The 22279-nt window shown below is 39.1% G+C and overlaps 1 protein-coding gene across 6 annotated transcripts in view; it reads left to right on the forward strand.

Annotated features, from left to right (window-relative positions):
* The window catches only part of fancb (FA complementation group B), a 49283-nt gene extending 36146 nt beyond the window's left edge, over nt 1-13137 (forward strand). For all 6 annotated transcript variants that reach the window (XM_043700558.1, XM_043700559.1, XM_043700562.1 and 3 more), the window contains 2 exons: nt 5115-5355; nt 10764-13137. In XM_043700558.1, the coding sequence (XP_043556493.1) occupies nt 5115-5355; nt 10764-11202 (680 nt within the window). In that variant the 3' untranslated portion in view covers nt 11203-13137. The remainder of the gene's footprint in view (nt 1-5114; nt 5356-10763) is intronic.
* Nucleotides 13138-22279: the final 9142 nt, after the last annotated feature.

Below are 22279 nucleotides of genomic sequence, written 5' to 3' on the forward strand. Positions count from 1 at the left end.
ACAGAAGAGGATGTTCGGGAGGTCTTAAAAAATATAAAGGTGGATAAATCTCTGATTCGGAGATGCCAGTGTTGGACTGGGGTGTACACAGTTAAAAATCACACAACACCAGGTTATAGTCCAACAGGTTTAATTGGAAGCACACTAGCTTTCGGAGCGACGCTCCTTCATCAGGTGATTGTGGAGGGCTCGATCGTAACACAGAATTTATAGCAAAAATTTGCAGTGTGATGTAACTGAAATTATACATTGAAGAATTGATTGTCTGTTAAATCTCTGGGATCTGATCTAATGTATCCCAGGACATTGTGAGAAGTAACAGAGGAAATTGTGAGACCCTTTGCAGAAATATTTGCATAATCTATAACTACGGGTGAAGTGCCTGATCACTGAAGGGTGGCTAATGTTGTACATCTGTTTAAGAAAGGTTGCAAGGAGAAACTTGGGAACTGTAGACCTGTGAGTCTGACGTGGGTTGTGGGTAAATTATTGGAAGTGATTATAAAAGATAGGATTTATGGACATTTAAGAGAGGCAAAAATTGATTTGGGATAGTCATCATGATTTTGTGCAAGGAAAATCATGTCTCACAAACTTGTTTGAGTTATTTGAGGAAGTTACCAAAAAGATTGATGATGGCAGTGCAGTAGAAATTAGTTATTTGGATCTTAGTCAAGTCTTAGACAAGATTCTGCATGGTAGAGTAATTAACAAAGTTAGGTCACATGGGATTCAGGGTGGGCTTGCCAATTGCATACATAATTGGATTAATGGCAGAGATAGTAATATTGAAGGGTTGTTTTTCCGACTGGAGATCTGTGATCGGTGATATTCCACAGGGATTTGTTCTGGGTCCTCTTTTGTTTGTCATTTATATAAATGATTTGGATGAGAGTATAGAAAGCATGGTTAGTTTGTGGTTGACACTGAAATTGGTGGCAACATGAACAGTGTAGAAGGTTTTCTAAGATTACAAAAGGATCTTGATCACATGGCTCAAAGGGCTGAAAAATGACAGATGGAGTTCAATCGGGATAAATCCGACGTATTCAATTTTGTTACAACAAACAAGGAGTAGGGCATACACAATTAGTGGTAGGGCCTTGGGTGGTGTTGCTGAACAGAGGGACCTAGGAGTGCAGGTACATAATTCTTTGAAGTTTGCGTCACATATAGGCAGGGTAGCTAAAAAGGTGTTTGGCACCCTTGCCTTCATTGCTCAGTCCTTTGACAATTGGGAAGTCATGTTAAGGTTGTACAGGACATTGGTGAGACCTCTACTAGAATACCTGTGTCCAGTTCTGGTCGCTCAGTTATAGGAAGGATATTATCAAGCTGGAAAAGGTTCTGAAGAGATCTATGAGGATGTTGCCTTAGTTGGAAGATTTGAGTTATGAAGAAAGGCTTGATAGCCTGGGACTATTTTCTGGAGCATAGGAGCTTGAGAGGCAACCTGATAGAAGTTTATAAATTAATGAGAGGTATAGATTGAGTTAATTGTAGATGTCTTTTCCCTAGGATGAGGGATTTCAAGACGAGGGAGCACGTTTTTGAGGTGAGAGGAGAGAGATTTAAAAAAGACATAAAAGACAATTCTTTTATAGAGAGGGTGGTTCGTGTGTACAATGTACTTCCTGAGGAAGTGGCAGATGTGGGTACAGTGTTTGGTTGGTTGTTCCATTTCAATTGTGGATCAGTGATATCTTTCAGTGATTGTTGGTAGTTCTAAGGCGCAGAAGAAGGTCATTCAGCTTAAATTTCATTACTTTGTAGCAATTTACTACTCTCTCCCCATACACTTGCAAGTTATTTTTTATCCAAATAATCATTCAGTACCACCTTGAATGCCTCAATTGAATTTTCCTCCTCCACATTTCTAGACAGTGCATTCTATACCTTGACTATTTGCTGTGTGAAACAGATTTTTTTCTAAATCACCTTTGCTTCTTTTGCACGTCACTTTAAATCTATGTCCTTGTGCACTCATTCCTTTTATGAGTGCGTGCGTCTTTTCCATATCTACTGTATTCAGATTTTGTGACAAAACTCATATTTTGAAAAACTCTATCAAATTGTCTTTTAACCTTTTGTCCAACGAGAACAGTCCTAACTTATTCAATCAATTCTCCTATCTGAAGTTTCCCATTCCTGGGAATCTGCGCTCTTTCCAATGCATTCAGATCTTTCCATGGCACCCACATATGTACACAATCCTCCAGCTAAGTTCTAACAAGCATCTTACAATAAAGGGAAGGTTATTGACAAAGCAGTTGAAGATGTTTGGACTGAAACAATCCAACAGAGCTATTGTGAGGCTGGGATGATTAGCCTCAAAGAACAACAACCATCTTTCTTTTTGCTAGCTACAACTGTAACTGATTGTGGATATCTCCATTGTTGTCATTTCAGAAAGGGAAAATATTTCGGAAAGAATATGTATTTCATTTCACTAACTGCTACTGCCATATTCATTTTGTTGCAAAGCTGTAGATTATTTTCTGTCCTATGTTACCACAATGAATCAGACAGAAATGCATTGCATTTTCCTTGATCCACACACAAGTTCATTGAAGTGTTTGACTCTGACTTTATAGTCACTGTTATATTGCTTTGCTTTTCTAAATTTAATATCATTAAATATTAATTTAGTTGTAATATTGCACACAATTTGATTCAACAGTAGTTGATTTCTGTATTATCATGATTGTGTAGTGATAAAAACAGTGTGTTTTGTACCATCAATTTAATTATACAAAGTTTCATCTCTGAACAGTATAGATCCTATGACATTTTTATTTCATTACAGCAACACTGGTCTTTGAAGTCAGTCAGTGAGTTAACTTGCAAAGTATTTGAACAGCACCTGATGATCCTAGAACAGAGCTGCTGTACTGTGTTTATGCCAAAATGAAATATTTTGCAACACATTAATAATTGCAGTGTAGTTGTGGTAATCTGTCTTTCCCATTCAATGACAAATCTTGATATTAACTGGATGTCATTAACATCCATTTAATATTTTGTCAGTGTAATGAAGATTTAGCACTCCATTTCTAGTTGATTGTCTTCTCTTCAATAGTGTTTGTTCAAATGAGTTGGATGCTCAACCATAATCATATTGAATATGAGGATAGAAAGGTCGAATGGCCTACTTCTGCATTCCTTTCTTTTGGTCAAAATTATTTTTGGGTAATGGTTGGGATTGGTTTGCACAGCTTTATTTACACCAATAAGGAAAATCTCTCTCTTCACCTTTTCAAACCATGGTATTGTGGTCAATACTATTGTTTAAATCTGAAAAGACGTCTATCTATTTGAAGTATCTGGGAATATTGATTTTCATCCTAGTTTTCACAATATCTCCAATAGTTGCCACACTGAACTTCTTTATAAGCGGGGTCTATTCAAGGACATCAGGTAAAACGTCTACCCGTTGAACCTTGCATCCCAAAGTTCAAAGATGATCTAATATTTCCCAGTCTAAGAATAATAGAAGAGTACCATGAATCAGTTACCATCTTTTGTGTCTTTCTCTGCCCATTATCCTGGCTAGTTTCTAAAAATTCTTAGTCATCTACCATATGTGAAGGCCACAGAAATAACTCCTGAAACAAACAGTTAATCAGCTTCTGTATAGAGAGTAAAAAGTTTAGATTTTTGCGCCCCTGCTGATCTTCAACATTGACTTTGCAGAAGAAAATATCCTGTGGCATCCTTCTACCTTAGAAGGAAGCCAATACCAATTCACTCTTTTGAGTATGACTTTTGTCCCACCTTCTGAAATGGAAACATTCTAAAGATATAGAAAGATTCTAAGATATAGAAAAACTCATGTCACTCTGTAAGATCACTTTGTCTATATCTAGATCGGTAAATGAAACAGTGGCTGCTGGCAATGTGAATTAAAAGCAAAAAATAAGAAATTATAAGAAATTGCTTGAATTGAAAGGCTTGCACCATAGTCTGAATGGCCTTTTAAAGTACAATAATTCATCTGATGAGCAATAAGTAGAAGAGAGGAAAACTTATTGTCATGATGGATGAGTTTCATCATTAGAACATGGATTAATTTGTTATGAAGATGAACATTTATTAATAATAATTGTTATGAACATTTGTATTTTCACTTCTGTTTCCTGATTTGAAATTATTGGAATATGACATTTTTTCCCTTGAATGAAACCTGAAATGCATCTCGGACTGTGGGGTGTTGTGGGCCAATCCTGAATCACCTGTCAAAAGTAATCAGACGACATTTTCTGTGTGTGTAGCTTCACATGTAGCTAATATAAGTATATTTTACCTGGAATGTCTCTGTTTCTTTTCATTTTTGAGGGTTATCTGAGGAAATAAAATTTTATTTTGAGATTAACTTTAAGAAGAAGCCTTCAGGCAAGTCCAATTTTAGTTCTTTAAAATATAATTTTGTTTTAGCCAGGATGTAGATTCTTATAATGGTCTATCTTTTAAATTGATGTCGTCACTTCCATTAGTTTGCTCATAAAGAATACTGAAAAATTTAGTTTACCACTGAGCTGAAATTTTATTTTCCTTTAAATTTAACAGTACCTGTGATCCCAGCAATATTGTTTTCTAATGTTTGAGTTGTTCTCTTCCGAATGCTCTGTGCCCAATACTCTTAGACAGATTAAGCATTCTGCTATCTGTCTAAATATTTCTGATAAAGTCTTCTTGCAGTTTATGGATCTTTAAATATGTTTGTTGGATTAAGCTGTTGTAGATTAAAAATAACCGGTATATGTGTGTTCTGTTCGCCGAGCTGGAAGGTTTTGTTGCAAACGTTTCGTCCCCTGGCTGGGCGACATCATCAGTGCTCGGGAGCCTCCTGCGAAGCACTTCTTTGATGTTTCCTCCGGTGTTTATAGTGGTCTGTCCCTGCCGCTTCCGGTTGTCAGTTTCAGCTGTCCGCTGTAGTGGTTGGTATATTGGGTCCAGGTCGAACAGAACCACAACAACGAGCACCCGAGCTACAAATCTTTGCACAAACTTTGAATAACTGGTATATTTTAATAAAATATTTACTTTCATTTTACATGACATTTTCCTGCAGATTACCAGAAATTTTGTTTTTTTTTATCTTATTGTTTGTGTAGGCAATGCAGTAGAAGATTTTTATGGCACTGTAGCTGCATCTCGAAGATCATCATTCCGAATATTTTCTCCTGATTATACTCTGACTCGGGTGAAAGATTGGTTGTTGGGTTCAATGCAGTGTGATCCTTTGAAAATTTGCCCAGAATATCTACTGTGTTCTAAAAGTGGACCTCTACAGGGTATTCTACTTAACTGGCATCCACAAAATCCTTTCCAAGGAATTTTAACAGTGCTTTGCAGGTATGTATTTTATCCTTTCTGCATCAAAATTGTCTTTATCAGTTGTTAGCTCACCATTGGAGAGTTCAAAATGATTTTATATATATCTTCAAGAGATCACTTGTAAGTAAATTTGGAGCAATGAAGTTGTATCAGTCCCGCAGAACAGATCTCATTATATGTCAACATCGAGAAGCCTTCCAGTTATTACACATCAAGCACCTGCTGAGAGAGGAGAAAATGAGAAGCGGAATGAAATTGCACCAGCTTACTTTATGTACAACGTAAAATAATACATAAAAATAATTTTAATCTCATTGCATGGTTCAGATGATGGTTATATTTCCTTCAAATTCACTGTGTTTTGATGACAACTGAATCCATAAATACTAAAATAACTCCATAGAGACCGGTATCACGTCACCAAATCATCCTTTATTGACACATGAACAGTTCTTGAATGTAGTCCTGCCTCATACAGAGTAAGGCACTAGAATGTCAGTCTGACACTCACCCTTTTTTTTTCTTTTCCTTTTTTTCTTTTTTCTTTTCTTTTTTTTCTTTTTAGTGAGACACAGTGAAAAGGTGCATTGTTTCTTTTTTTTTTATATAATTTAACCCAGGCACTACCACCTAAGTGCGGTAGTGCTTATTTTTTCCCCAGCACCCATGGTGTGTGTGTGCAGGTGTGAGACACAGTGAAAGACACAAAGTGCACGAATCTTTATTCAAATTCCACCACCAGGAAGATAGGAAAACACCCGGGTGGCTAGTGACAAACTCACCCTTTTTTTAACCCCCACACTACCGCCAAAGTGCGGTAGTGCTTATTTTATCCCCAGCACCCGTGGTGTGTGTGTGCAGGTGTGAGACACAGTGAAAGACACAAAGTGCACGAATCTTTATTCAAATTCCACCACCAGGAAGATAGGAAAACACCCGGGTGGCCAGTGACAAACTCACCTTTTTTTTTCTTTTTTTTCCACGACCAGGAAGATAGGAAAACACCCGGGTGGCCAGTGACAAACACTGCCCTTCACATCGAAGGGACTCTCCTGGTTATATATTTTTTTTAACCCCCACACTACCACCTAAGTGTGGTAGTGCTTATTTTTTGCCCCAGCACCCATGGTGTGTGTGTGTGTGTGTGTGTGTGCAGGTGTGAGACACAGTGAAAGACACAAAGTGCACGAATCTTTATTCAAATTCCACCACCAGGAAGATAGGAAAACACCCGGGTGGCCAGTGACAAACTCACCATTTTTTTTAATCTTTATTCGGTTTCCATCACCAGGAAGAAAGGAAACACCCGAGTGGCCAGTGACGCACTCCTGTTTTTTTTCTTTCAGTGAAGGGGAACCTCTTTTTTTTGCTTTTTTTTTTAATTTAACCCCCACACTACCACCTAAGTGCGGTAGAGCTTATTTTTTTCCCCCAGTACCCATGGTGTGCGTGTGCAGGTGTGAGACATAGTGAAAGACACAAAGTGCACGAATCTTTATTCAAATTCCACCACCAGGAAGACAGGAAAACACCCGGGTGGCCAGTGACAAACTCACCCTTTTTTTTTCTTTTTACCGAAGTGCGGTAGTGATTATTTTTTCCCCAGCACCCATTGTGTGTGTGTGTGCAGGTGTGAGACACAGTGAAAGACACAAAGTGCACAAATCTTTATTCAATTTCCACCACCAGGAAGGTAGGAAAACACCCGGGTGGCCAGTGACAAACTCACCCTTTTTATTTTATTTTTTTTTTTCTTTTTTTTTCTTTTTCTTTCTACAGTGAAAGACACAAAGTGCATGAATCTTTATTCAATTTCCACCACCAGGAAGATAGGAAAACACCTGGGTGGCAAGTGAACACTCCTGTTTTTTTTTTAAGTTTTTTTTTCTTTAATCTCCTGTTTATTTTTTTTTAGAATCCTGTTTATATATTTTTTTTCTTCTTTTTTTTAATCTTTTTTTTTTATTTCAACCCCCACACTATCACCTACGTGCGGTAGTGCTTATTTTATCCCCAGCACCCATGGTGTGTGTGTGCAGGTGTGAGACACAGTGGAAGACAAAGTGCACGAATCTTTATTCAATTTCCACCACCAGGAAGATAGGAAAACACCCGGGTGGCCAGTGACAAACTCACCCTTTTTATATGTCAGTCAGGGCTCACTGATTGGACCAGATTAACAGCATCAATCAGGGAACTCATTCTGTGATGTTCAACTGGCTGACTTGTTAAAATCAAGTAAAATGAGTAATTGGAGTCCTCTTCTTGTAGAGTGGCAGTGTCCCTACCACTGGACCAAGAGGCCCAGATTCAAGTCCCACCTGCTCCAGAGGTGGGCAATACCTTCTCTGAACAGGTTGATTGGAAAAATAGGTTAAATGGCAAAATAAGAGTAATCACCCAATCATTATTCAGATTTTTTTTCAAATAGTACAACACAGGAACAGGCCCACCTCATGTTGGCTGACTATGATGCCAGCACCCAGGTTGATTCAGACCCAGGTTCAATTCCACCCTTGGGCAACTGTCTGTGTGGAGTTTGCACGTTCTACCTATATCTGTGTGGGTTTCCTGTGGGTGCACCGGTTTCTTCCCACAGTCCAAAGATGTGTAGGTTGATTGGCTAAATTACCCATAGTTTTCAGGAATGTGTAGGTAAATGCATTCGCCATGGGAAGTGGAGGGTTACAGGAATAGAGTAGGGATGATGGTTTTTGGAGGGTCGGTGTGGACTCTATGGTCCAAATGCCCTGTTTCCACACTGTATAGATTCTTTGTTCCAAATCCCGCCTGCTTGTACACAGTCCATCTCAGTCTATCACCTTGCCTGTTCCAGGCATCTACCACTCTGTGTAGGGGAATAAAAAACTTACTTTATGTTTCTCCTTCTCTCCTTAAACCTATGCCCCCTGGTATTTGAAACTTTCACCCTGGAAAAAAGACTGACTATCCAACCAATTCATGCCACTCATAATTTTGTATGCTTCTATTAGGTTATCCCTTAGCCTGCAATGTTCTATTGAAAACTATCCAAGTCTGTCCAACCTCTACTTTATAGCTAGTACACTCAATTCTAAGGAACGTCCGTAAAACTCTTTTGTATTCTCTCTAAAGTCTTCATGTCCTTTATCATGTGGGGACAGAACTGCACACTCTCAATACTCTAAGTATGGCCCAACTAAAGTCGTTTACAGCTGCAACATGACTTACCAACTCTTAGATTCAGTGCTAGGAGAAAGTGGGTAATGCAGATGCTGGAGAGTCAGAATCGAAAAGTGTGACACCGGAAAAGCACAGCAGTCAAGCAGCATCCGAGAAGCAGGAGCATCGATGTTTCAGGCATAAGCCTTTCATCAGCTGTACACCACCTTTACCACCTTATTCATTTGTGTTGTCACTGTCAACTAGCTATGGACTTGCACCCAACATCCTTTTGTATATCATTGCTCCTAAGAGTCCTAACATTATCTGTATACTTTCCACAATGCATCACCTCACACATGTCCATATTAAATTCCAACTGCCATTTCTCTGCCCAGCTGTCCAGCTGATCTATACCCTGTTGTATCCTTTGATAACCTTCCTCACTATCCACAACTCAGGATGGCATGGTTAGCACTGCTGTCTCACAGCACCAGGGCCCTGGGTTCGCTTCCCACCTTGGGCGACTGTCTGTGTGTGGAGTTTGCACATTCTCCCCGAGTCTGTGTGGGTTTCCTCCAGCTGCTCAGGTGTTTTCCCACAGTCCAAAGATGTGCAGGTCAGATGAATTGGTCATGCTAAATTGCCCATAGTGTTATTAGTCAGGGGTAAATATAGGGTAGAGCAGTGGGTCTGGGTGGGTTTCTCTTCAGAGGGTTGGTGTGGACTTGTTGGACCAAATGGCCGGTTTCCGTAAGTATGGGGAATATTGCATGCAAAATGTATACAATGTGCAACATAATTTTCTGAACCTGCCTAACCACTGCTCTATCCTCAAACATTTTTGTCACTTTGTCAAAATCTCTATCAACATTGTGAGACAAGACCTCCCCAGCATAAAGCCATGCCGACGATCCTAATAAGTTCATTATTTTCCAAATGTGAGTAAATCATATCCCTGAGAATCTTCTTCAGTAATTTCCCAACTATCGATTTAGGCTTGCCAGCCTATCATTTCTTGGATTATCTGTGTTATAATTAAATAAAAGAACAACATTGGCTATTCTCCAGTCTTCTGGGACCTCTCCAAGGACCAGAAGAGGATTCAAAGATCTCTGTAAAGTTCCCAGCAATCTCTCCCTTGCCTCTTTCAGTGACCTAGGATAGATCCCATCAAGTCCTGGGACTTATCCACCTTAATGTTTTTCAATTTACTGAATATCGCCATTTCATTAATATTGACATGCTCCAAATATTAACATAAACCTCCCTAATCTTAGCATCATCCACGTCCTTCACCCCAGTGAATACCAATGCAAAGTACCTTACCTCATTCCTCTGGTTCAATACATAGGTTCACTCTTTTGTCCATGAATGGATCTATCCTTTCCCTAGTTACCCTCTTGCTTCTAATAAATGTATAAAATGCCTTTGCATTCTCCTTCATCCTACTTTCCAAGAATATTCTAAGGTTTCTTATAGCACATTTCTGTTTCCTTTATACTCCTCAAGAGCTTTATTTGATTTCAGTTTTCTAAATCTTAAATATGCTTCCATTTTCTTTTATGTGCCCTTGAAATGTAAAATAATATTTCTTTAAAAACCATTGAATAGGACACTTATTGCAAAACAAATTTATTGTATCAATGGCTTTATTTTTGGCATAGCCATTGTACATCAATTAAGTTGAGAATCCTTGTTGTTGAGGTAACCATTTTAACCTTACACCGGCCACCATTGTGCCCTCTTTACCCTTAGTTCTAAAACTGTCAGAAGATTAATGCTTAATCCTAATCCAGGATTTGAACATATTTTCATGGCTTACACTTCAATACTAAAATAAACTTTGTCCATCCCAGTCCAACACTGGCACCTCCACGTCATAACTTCAGTACTAAGACAGTCCTTCTGTTATTATACGTGCTGTTTATCAGATGAGCTGTGAAATTGAGGCTGTATCTCCCTATTCAGGTGCATGTAAGGGAAAAATAATAATCCCATGGTACTTTGAGGAGGAGCAAGCATTCTCCTGAGTCCTGGGCAATACTGATTCATCAGCCAACAGCACCAAAACATCTCTCATGTGGTGCTTATGGGACTTGTTTACAAATTGCCTACGAAACAAGTGACAATATTTCAATAGACAATATATTGCTTGGCTGAACTAGACTTTATGTTCTCCTGAGGTCATAAAAAGAGTTACATAAATACAAATTTAGTTCAAACAGTAATGTTGCTAATATGTTTCTCACCTCAATTAATTTTGTTTCTTTTCTTCTTTACAGAAACCAATCGTTTTTGCTGATGTTTCTTCATGGCCTAATTAAAATCCTTCCACAGGGTTGTGTGGTAACCCACGTTAGTGCTGGGACTGAAGATCAAATTGCGGACATGTTGGGGTGTGCTCTTGAGCAAGAGTGTCTTGCCTTCAGAAATGTGATCACTTCTGCTATCTCTGAAACTGAGAATGCGTTCACAATGAGAGCCAAAACAGAGAAAAAGCAGAATATTTTGGTTCATACTCCCTTATTAAATAGTGAGGAAAAGGTACAAGAGTACAGAGCAAAGTTTCAAATTGAACAAGAGCAAAGTACTTTGGGGATGAACCTGTCAATCACAGGTTTTCAGTACAGAGAAATTACAAAGAAATTGACTGGTGTGCAGCTGAACACTGATAGCTCTGCATGGAGACTTGGTAGGTTCTACAGTTCAGTTTATATTTAATAATTAAAGTCAAATTTCTATGAATTCATCAGAAAAATGAATTCGATAAGACACAAAGAACATCTTTCTTTGATCTTTCCATTGTTTAACCTCATTTGGCATGCTGGTGCTAAAGTACTTTGTAATGGCACTAAAGCAATTTTTACTCTTGTGCAAACAGACACATGGGATACAGTATAAGCAAACGCATGATCTTGGTTTCTCTGAGAAGAAAACTTTGAGCTCTAATACTTCATTAAAAATGTTGTATTTAACATTGTATTTCATAAGCATAATTTGTATTGGTTATAAATTTTACATACAATTTGATGTACTTCTGGTATTTGCATGTCTTTCTTTATGTATTATCCAATCTCCATAGAAAGTTACTCAGACAATAACAAGTACACAATGAGCAATATGTTTATTGCCACAGATACCTGGCAATACCAATACAGACTATCTCAAGAGATTAACACTTTATTGCAAATCATTAAATTTGAGATGGTAACTGAATTCAATTTTATTTTTGCACATACAACCTGTGACACACATCTCAATAACTGCAAAAACAGAAGTATTTTCTAGCTGATGATGTCTCCAGTGCAGGACATCGTTGTCTGTACTTATTGAATTTAAAAATAGTTACCATTCCATCAGACGTGTCTCCTTGTTTACGGTGACTGTTACACAATATGTCTTCAGTCTTAGAGAGCTTGCAGCTGAACCTCATTCACTTCTACAATAAGTCCTCTAATGTAAAGCGTACATTTTAGTGCACAGTCTGGTAGGTACTGTTAAACACATCAAAAGGAGGAAGAGCCCTGTAAGAGGTTAGGATATTCAAAGCTGAATTTGCCTAGAAAAATTGAATGTATTCACTGCTGAGTCTGTTCAGTGATAAAGTACAGTATAGAGAACTGTTGTTCTAGGATGTCAATCACTTGAAACTAGCAATCTAGACTTGGATGTTCTTGACTGTTCCATATTAGCCACGTTACCTTCCATGTAAAAGAGGTAAATAACTTAATAAGGTGCTGAATTCTACTAGACTCCTAATGAAGTCTGTACTTCTATGCAACTTGGAATGGCACAGAATTGTCAAGCATCAATATATATCAAATGTCTGAATTTTGCCTACCACCACTAATATTTTTCACGAGGGCTCTATGATCTCTCTACTTTCCTCATCTTTGGTGTTGTTTAGATGTGCTGAAGAAGTTTTTAAGTGTGGGTATTTGCCCCACCTGGAGATAGTAGCAGTAATTAGTTGCATACGATGTTCTTTGAAAACAGCTAGGCTCTCTTTACGAAGAGTGTAGATGGTACGCAGAAGGTCCGCTTCAGTGGAGAAACAATATTCTCAAATTAAAAATTAGTTTTTCATAAAAGTTTTCTTCCTGAAAATAAACAAAAATCTGGAATATACATTTATCTGTTTGGCTGTCAGATGTGTAGTACTTAATTAGTGTGAATGGATATCTTAATGTAACAAATGCACAAATCATAGATGATAGGAGAAACATGATACTTCTACTGCAGTTCTGCTCTCCAATTTTCAAATTCCCAATACCTTTGAAATTCCTTCCATGGCATAGCTTCATTGGCATTAAGGCCTAGGTCATTGCTATCTTGCATCTTGCACTGTAATTTCATTTGATTCTTGCAGGTATTTCCATATCAGCACAGTCTTTTTGACACCTATTTTAGTTTATACTGCTGAAGTTTTGTAGTGTATACATATATATGACCTACTTTATGACACTATCTACACACTACTATCTGTTCCTCTTTAATTTGCATGCTTTCTCTTAGATATCAGCAGATCCTTATGTCACAGAAATAACATGAGCACGCTACAATATTTTCCACTTCACATGCTGGAGAGATAGAACTCTCAACCAACATGAGCTTTTATCACTCTATTACTGTCCACATTTCTAAACTTGTTTCATGCTTATGCTGAATAAACAGTTTGCCATGATTTGTTCAGTCCACAATTTACTTTTTAAATCTGTAAGCGTCGAGCAGTCCATTAGCTGTTTCACTATCAATTTAAATCATGTTACTGTTGCATCCCAATTGCTGATACACACATTTTATCTAATAATTTCATTGATGTTTTGAAAAATTTGTTACAACTTCTGTAGAGATCGATAACTTTTTAAAAGAAATCAAACTATCTGCTAGCTTAAAAGCTGAAAGAATGCCATTTCAAGATTTTACATTTTAAGATGTTTAACAAAATACTCCCAGCACTATTGGGTAAACAGTTCCTTTAATGGCAACCTATACTTTAAGACACAGAAAGAATACCTGTCATAATTTTAATGCAACTGAGAAAACAACTCCACAAATGCCCTGAAATTGGTACAAAATGATTCTTAGCTCTTATCGGATTACTTCTATTCATTTCTTTGTTAATTTCTAACCCCCGAACTGCCCATCATGGGGACAGTATTACTGGATATCCTCCCTCTAATGCAGTACAGGTGAACCTTACAGCTTTAATTTTACCTAATCGTTTCAGTCTCTCCCTTGATCTCACTTTCATACACTTGCGTGGCCCAGTCTATTGAGAAAAACTGATGGCAATGCACCAGATAATGCCCATAAAAAATAGGAGCAGAAATAAGACATTTGGCGTCTCCAGCCTTCTATGCTACTTCATAAGATCTTGTCTTAAGATAAGATTATGAGTTAATTCACTTTCTCACCTCCCTCTTTAATCCTTCAGTCTTATAGATAAATATCTAACTCAGCATTGAATATATTTGATGGTTCAGTCTCCAAACTATTTTCTGATAGTTTAACAATAATGGGAGAGGCAGTCATAGAAAGGTACAGCACGGAAACAGCCCCTTCGGTTCAACTCGTCCATGCCGCCCAGGTATCCCAAACCAATCTAGTCCCACCTGCCAGCACCTGGCCCATATTACTCCAAACCCTTCCTATTCATATACTCATCCAAATGCCTTTTAAATGTTGCAATTGTACTAGCCTCCACCACTTCCTCTGGCAGCTCATTCCATACATGTACCACCCTCTGCGTGAAAACGTTGCCGCTTAGGTCCCTTTTACATCTTTCCCCTCTCACCCTAAACCTATGCCCTCTAGTTCCGGAATTCCCCATCCCAGGGAAGACACTTTGTTTATTTATCCTATCTGTGCCCCTCATGATTTTATAAACCTCTATAAGGTCACCCCTCAGTCTCCAACGCTGTAGGGAAAACAGCCCCAGCCTGTTCAGCCTCTCCCTAAAGCTCAAATCCTCCAACTCTGGCAACATTCTTGTAAATCTTTTCTCAGACTTTCAAGTTTCACAACATCCTTCCGATAGGAAGGAGACCAGAATTGCATGCAATATTCCAAAAGTGGCCTAACCAATGTCCTGTACAGCTGCGACATGACCTCCCAACTTCTGTACTCAGTACTCTGACCAATGAAGGAAAGCATACCAAACGCCTTCTTCACTATCCTATCTACCTGCAACTCGAATTTCAAGGACCTATGAACCTGCACTCCAAGGTCTCTTTGTTCAGCAACACTCCCTAGGACCTTACCATTAAGTGTAGAAGTCTTTCTATGATTTGTTTTCCCAAAATACATCTAAATTAAACCCCAAATGCCACTTCTCAGCCCATTGGTCGATCTGATCAAGATCCCGTTGTAATCAGTGAGGCAGCAGAATTTCTTTACCGTTTAATTTAAAGCAAAGGTCTTGATGTTATGACATTCTTATTTAACAGCAAATCCATTTCTTAACAGAAATGAAAAAGCATCATTACTACGATAATATTTTTCCCCTACCTTAAATTTTCAGAAAAAGTTTGATAATAGAAAACCACCCAACACACAAGTTGTATATTACCTTTGATAGCCAGAGGATAAGAAATTAAATGACAATATTTGAAATTTTGAAACAAAACCATTAAGAAATTTGCCAAATCATGAAACAGAAAATAAATGAACACCTGTCATTAAAAGATATATTTTGTAGGCTCTGCCGCGGTTTATTATATAATGACATAATGACTAATGAATGTGAGACAAACAGAATAGCATTAATATATCAGCCAGTGATGAAGTAGAAATGGGTATTGTTAGTGCACATGTGAAATCTAATGAAGTACTTTCAGATAAATGTCACCAAAGGGCAGCATGTAGATTAGAAACATACGGAGGTAAATGAGGGATCCTTAGGGACACCAGAAGCAACATTGCAGTTGCAGGAAGAGAAGTAATTGCAAATAATTCTCTTATTGCAGTTAGGTGTAAAGAATAGAACCAGGTGTGTGCAGTCCTACTATGCTGGATGACAATGGAGTAATGTTGGAGGAGAATGGTGTGATCAATCATGTCAGATATCACGCTGCAAACAATGGGGAGAAGAAGTATTTTTTTTCCTTTGTCATTGTCACATTGATAAGCCCTGTTTTGGTGCTGTGACAAGGGTTTAAATCTAATTAGAATGTGCTCTAAAAAGGTGGACACAAATATAGGACAAAGCTTTCATGGACTTTAGAGAGGAAAAGGAGGTTGGGATTAGGATACCAGTTTACAACAATGGTCGGATGAAGTTTTTTTTCTTTTGCAGACAGGAGCGATGAAGGCATATTTAAGAGAGCAAGTGACAATACCAGGAGAGAGAAAACTTTACAATAGCAGCTAACATGGAAGCCAAAATGGACATTAAGTGCTCAGAAATTCAGTGGGAATAGGAATTGAAAGGCCAGGTCTCAATTACAACATGAATTCAGAGAGGCCAAGAGGGAAAGTAAAAGATAATCTAGACATATACATTCATAGCTGGGAATGGGAGGTGGTGACAAGGCAAGACATTAAAGTGCATTTGGCCAAGTAGACTGGTAGAAGGAGGAATGTGGCAGAGGCGACTGATAAGAGTCTCAGTCTAGTAACAAAAAATCCCACGTGTTCCTTGCACTTATTTTTGAAATTTAGGGTAAGTGGGATAGATGATTTGTTTTTTAATGGTTTACAGTACAGAAAAAAAGCTTATTTCTGTTTTCATTCCAGGATGATCCTGGAATAATGAGTAGTTCCAGCTGATGAGAGCAGGAGTTTAGATCAGACTGGTGCTAGAAAAGCACAGCTGGTCAGGCAGCATCCGAGGAGCAGGAAAATCGATGTTTCCAGCAAGAGCCCTTCATCAGGAATGGAGGCAGGGAGCATCCAGGGTGGAGAGACTAGGTGGGAAGGGAGATTGGCAGGTAGGACAGGTCACTTGTCCTGCCCCATTTATCTCTCCACCCTAGAGGCTTCCTGCCTCCATTCCTGATGAAGGGCTTTTGTCCGAAACGTCGATTTTCCTGCTCCTTAGATGCTGCCTGACCTGCTGTGCCTTTCCAGCACCACTCTGATCTAAACTCTGGTTTCCAACATCTGCAGCCTTCACTTTTGCCTAGCCGCCTTGATGAGAGTAGGAGCCAACATTGTTTAAAGTGGTGTATCACTGGAAGATATATTCTTGTGGTCATCGGATATGCACACTCACAAGTCTGTCTTGAAACCTTCCTGAAGTTGTGAAAGAGAAAATAGATAGTGGGAGATGTTTGTTAAGAAAAGGAAGTGTGAGGTATGATAAAGTGGATGATGTACAAAGTAGTAAGACAGGAATACAGTGGAATGTGGAGAAACAGAAAGTAGGATGCAAATAAGAAAGAAGATAGCTTTAATAAGAAAATATAATTATTTTGGTGTATAAAATTGGTCAAAAGAAAAGCTCAAAGATGACAAAAGCATATAAATAATTTGAATGTGAGACTACCAGGGAAAAAGTCCTTTTTTTGTTCATGTGCAACATAAGCGTACTACATTTACATTAACTCTGGGAAGTTTATTTCTTTAGCTGAACAGATTTATAATGTCAAATAGGCACATTTGTGGTTGCAAATTAAGAAATGAGACACAAATAAGTTGCCCTCTCTGAATACCATATTAATAAATAGATTTAATTACTTCTTTATTGGCCATCAAAAACATTCTCACTGGTTTTTACAAAACAGATGTCCAGATTCTCTCCAGAAATCATACAAAATATTGATTCACAATTCTGCACTGTGTAAATATGACACTGAATCATGGATGAAAGTTGAACTGATTCAAAACCCTTACACATGCACAATGTTAAAATCTTCAATTTCTAGGATAGCTGGAGAGAGAGATCAGGAGCTGGATTTCATTGATTGAGTTATTGATACCCGACTGCATGTTTTCCTATTACACTACTAACTGAGATCAGGTCACTCAAAATGGATCAATGCTAAACTTAGAATCTTCCTGGTGAACCAAATTTCTATGATACTGTATCACACAGGCCTTACTGAGTTATCTATGGACTAAACAAATCAATTAACCATATGTATTCTAATGTCCATTTTAAGTGTAATGGAATGATTAGAGGTAACAAAACTGCGATGAAAATTTGTGAACATTTCCCATTACCCTCGCCTACTGAAGTTCCATGCCATGAGGATGAGATGATTTGTGTAAAGAACTTTCTCAGCTTTTTCAAAATATGATCAGTAATGCGATACTCCTTCTGTTGGAGGAGAACGAACCTCTCTTTTCAGAGGCTCCTAAATAAGGGATACACCATGTGTTACTAATGCAAATATGTTAATGTCAGGCTCAGTTTCTTCATTTCAACAAGGAAATTCTGTACTATTTCATTTTTTTTGTCCCAGAAATAGTATATTAGCAAGATCCTTTCGATGGACACTTAGGGTAGCATCCTTGGCCCAACCAGTTTCAACTGCTTCATTAGTGAGCTTCCATCCATCAATATGTTAGAAGTGGGGATGTTTGCTGATGATTACACAATCTTCAGCACCATTCACAATTCTTCAGTTACTAAAACAGTCCGTGCCCAAATACAGCAAGACCTGGACAATATTCAGGTTTGGGTTGACAAGTGGCAAGTAACATTAATGCACACAAAAGCCAGGCAAATGATCATCTCCAACAAGCGACTCTAACACACCACTGAGCAATCAATGACATCACCATCATGGAAGTCCCCACTATCAACATCCTGGGGTTACCACTAAGCACAAAACTAAACACAGTGGCTACAAGGGCAGGTCCGTGACTAGAAATCCTGCAGCAAGTAACTCACTTCTTAACTCCCGAAATCTGCCCACCATTTACAAGGCACAAGTCAGGAGTGTGATGAAATATTCTCCACTTGCCTGGATGGTGTAGCTCCAATAACACTCAAGAAGCTTAACACCATCCAGGACAAAGCATCCCACTTGATTTGTACCACATACACAAATATTCAGTCGATTTGCCATCAGTGTTCTGTAGCAGTGTGTGTGTGTGTGTGTACTATCTACAAGATACACTGCAGAAATTCACCAAGGCTCCTTAGACAGCACTTTCCAAACATATGACCACTATCATCTAGAAGAGCAAAGATAATAGATATATGGGAACACTACCACTACCAATACCAAGTTCCCCTCAAAACCTTTCACCATCCTGATTTGGAAATATATTGCTATTCCTTCAGTGTCATCATGTCTCGTAATAACATCGTGGTCTACCTTAGTAATTCGACTGAAACAGTTCAAGCAGGCAGCTCACCACCACCTTCTCAAGGGCAACTAGGTTTAGGCAATAAATGCTGGTCCAACCAGTGATGCCCCATCCTGACAATGAATTGAAAAAAAACTTCCAGATCAATGTGACCCTCTTCTAAGTTGATGACATTCTGTGAGCAGCAATGTTAACGAAATATCACATGCTTCTCTTGAAGACATGATGCAAGTTCTAGTACTTTCAGCTTTACAAAGTGGTCATAATCAAAGAGCAGCATACAAAATATGCCTAATGAGGTTTTTAAAGATTACAGCGAGCAGAAATGTTTGCATATGCACAAAGGTCCTGCAGCAATCCTAAAGTATGAAATTAGTGTCCTATGTTTTGTATGATATTTTGTATGACAGACATTATCTTTGTCCAGACATATTGCCCAAAATGACAGCAGCGGTCAATGGTGACATTCTCTCATATCATCCTCCAACCAGAATGCTTTGCAGTAACTACAGATGCAATCTCGACAGACCTGACTGCAAATCCTCCAGCACAAGCAGCAAGCTTTGAAGAGACTGTTGTTAATCACTCACAGTCACAACATAATGGGATACAAAATGAAGCAGAGCAAGATAGCGGACAGAAACACATCTCTCCCTGGTGCACTCACTGCTTTCTGTGCTCATTTCGAGCAAAATGCCAGCGGTGCGGTGTCACCTGCCCCCGACAGCCCAGGATGCACCTGTTCCCTCGGTCACCACTGCTGGCATCAGATCGGTCTTCCTGAGAGTCAAACCGAGGAAAGTGACAGGCCTGGACAGAGGCCTCAGCTGTGCACTCAGATCCTGTGCAGACCAGCTGGCAGACGTATTCGCTGACATCTTCAACCTCTCCCTCCTACAAGCTGAATTCTCTACCTGCTTCAAGGAGACCACCATCATCCCCATGCCTAAGAAAGCGCATGCAACGCTTTAATGACTACTGCCCAGTGGCTCTGACCTCCGTAATCATGAAGTGCTTTGAGCAGCTGGTTATGATCCACATCAATTCCAGCCTCCCAGCCTGCCTCAATCGCTTGCAATTTGCCTACAGAAGTAACAGGTCCACAGTGAATGCCATTTCCCTAGCCCTGCACTATCCCTGGAACATCTGGACAACAAGGATACCTACGTCTGTGTCCTACTCATCAACTACACTTCCACCTTCAACATGATAATCCCCTCCAGACTGATCTCAAAACTCCAAGACCTGGGTCTCAGCTCTGCCTTTTGCAATAGGATCCTCAGTTTGCTGATCCACAGACCACAATCGGCGAAGATAGACAACTGCACCTCCTCCACTGTAATACTCAACACTAGAGCCTTGCAAGGATCCATTCTCAACTCCTTACTGTACTCCCTGTTTATGCACCATTGTGTAGCCAAATTCCAAATGAACGCCACCTACAACTTTGTGACAACACCATTGTGATAGGACGGATATAAAACAACGATTCAGAATCCAGGAAGGAGACAGAGGGCTTGGTGTCATGGTGCAATGATAACAACCTCTCTCTCTAATGTTGGCAAAACAAAAAAAAACTGATCATTGATCTCAGGAAGAAAGGAGGAGGACATATCCCTATTTACATCCACGGAGCTGAATAGAGAGGGATCAGAGTGTCAAGTTCCTGGAGTGACAATAATTGACAACCTGTCCTGGACCACCCACATAGATGAGATGGTCAAGAAGGCAATGTCTCTTCAACCTCAGGCAGCTTAGGACGTTAGGCATGTCTGTAACAACTCTCTCCAACTTTAACAGCTGCACAATTGAAAGCATTTTATCCGGGTGTATAATAACATGGTATGGCAACAGCTCTGCCCAGCACCATAAGAAACTACAGAAAGCTGTGTGCACAAGCCAGACCATCACGGGAGCCAACCTCCCATTCATGGACTCCATTTTCACTTCTCATTGTTGCAGAAAGGCTGCTAACATCCTCAAAGATTCCTCCCACCCCAGTAATGATCTCTACAACCTCTTCTGTCAGGCAGAAGATACAGAAGCTTGAACACATGCACCAACAGATTGAAGAACAACTTCTTCCCAGCCATTATTAGATTGCTGAATAGACCTCCATAACTTCAAATAATGTTGATCTTGCAAATGTTGATCTTGCTTTGAGCAGCTCTTATGCCTCAACTCTGTCTAAGCACCCTATGATCTGTCTGTCCTTGTTTGTTATAATTTGTCTTCACTGCTCACAAAACAAAGCTTTCCACTGTACTTAGGTACACGTGTCTACAATAAATCAAATCAACTCCTCATGTGAGTCTTTGGAAAAAATGAATCTATACCTTGCAGTCTTTCTGATGACTCATTCCTCTATTTAACCTAATCTTTAAAATGGTGTGCAAGAATGTCAATATTTCATTGTATGTTCATTGCAGTTGGATGATACACACCTCTGCTTAGCTTTGATGGTACAGTTTCATACTTTTCCTTGTCAGACCTTCCTTTTGACAGAACTTATGGTCTCAAAGAACACCATCTGTCTTCACCCTGACCACAGTAGCCTCCTGGCTACAGGTCTTTCACTACCATAAGCTTTGGGAAACTGTTACTAATTTTACTCTTTTTTTGTTGCAGCTGCTTAAAATTCAGTTCTCAGCCAATCTTCCCACTTCTGCCCTCTTATGCCGTTTGGAATGTTGAGCGCTGGGAGAACAGTGAGGTCGGCACAATGGACTTTGAGAGTGGGGTTGGCATATATTCAGTTGAAGAGGTATAATTTATGTTACGATTTTCAATCAATAGCGATAAGAAAATACTTTTAGTTAACAATGTTGGAAACTGAGGAAACATATGGGCAGGAAGGGTTTAATGAATATGTAGATGAGCGTCTGAGGTTAGCTGTGACATCAATGGTCATGTGATAGTATTCTACTCAACAAGACATTAGGAAGCTGTACTGCTGTTCTGTAACCTTATCACCATGGAAAGACTATCAATAAATATTGTGTTCAAGTCACTTGGATGACTGGCCTGAGCTTTGTGAAGATCCAAAGAAGCCATATTAAAATATAAAACAGAATGTCTTTTGAACGTTGTTAACAAATGCAACTTTTCCACCTACTCACCTATTATTTTTGGCAACTTCTTTTTGCCTGCTCCCTCCCCCACCGACAACCCCACAAAGAAAAAGGCCGTAAGAGTGAGGGATTACACAGAGAATAGCATTTTGCTGTTCTCTTTGGGCGCTGACTCAATGCTTTGTACCAGTTCCAGTATTGTGTGTTCTTGTTTCAAATTACCAGTATTTGCAGTTTCCTTTTCTCACCATGAAAATGGTCAATTTGATGAATACATCTTGTTCAATTTCTAATCAATGGCAGTCAATAATTCAAATTTTCCCGAGGATTTTGGTTTGTTAATACAAAATCTGAAGGCACCCAACTGGCTGTTCATTATATCCATGCTGGTTCACAACCAGTGATCCAAACCTTCCCTTGCGTTTTGGTTTTCTCATTAATAGATACTTTGAACAGTTTAGCCATTT

The sequence above is a fragment of the Chiloscyllium plagiosum genome, chromosome 12 (genome assembly GCF_004010195.1).
Source record: "Chiloscyllium plagiosum isolate BGI_BamShark_2017 chromosome 12, ASM401019v2, whole genome shotgun sequence".
Lineage (NCBI taxonomy): Eukaryota > Metazoa > Chordata > Chondrichthyes > Orectolobiformes > Hemiscylliidae > Chiloscyllium > Chiloscyllium plagiosum.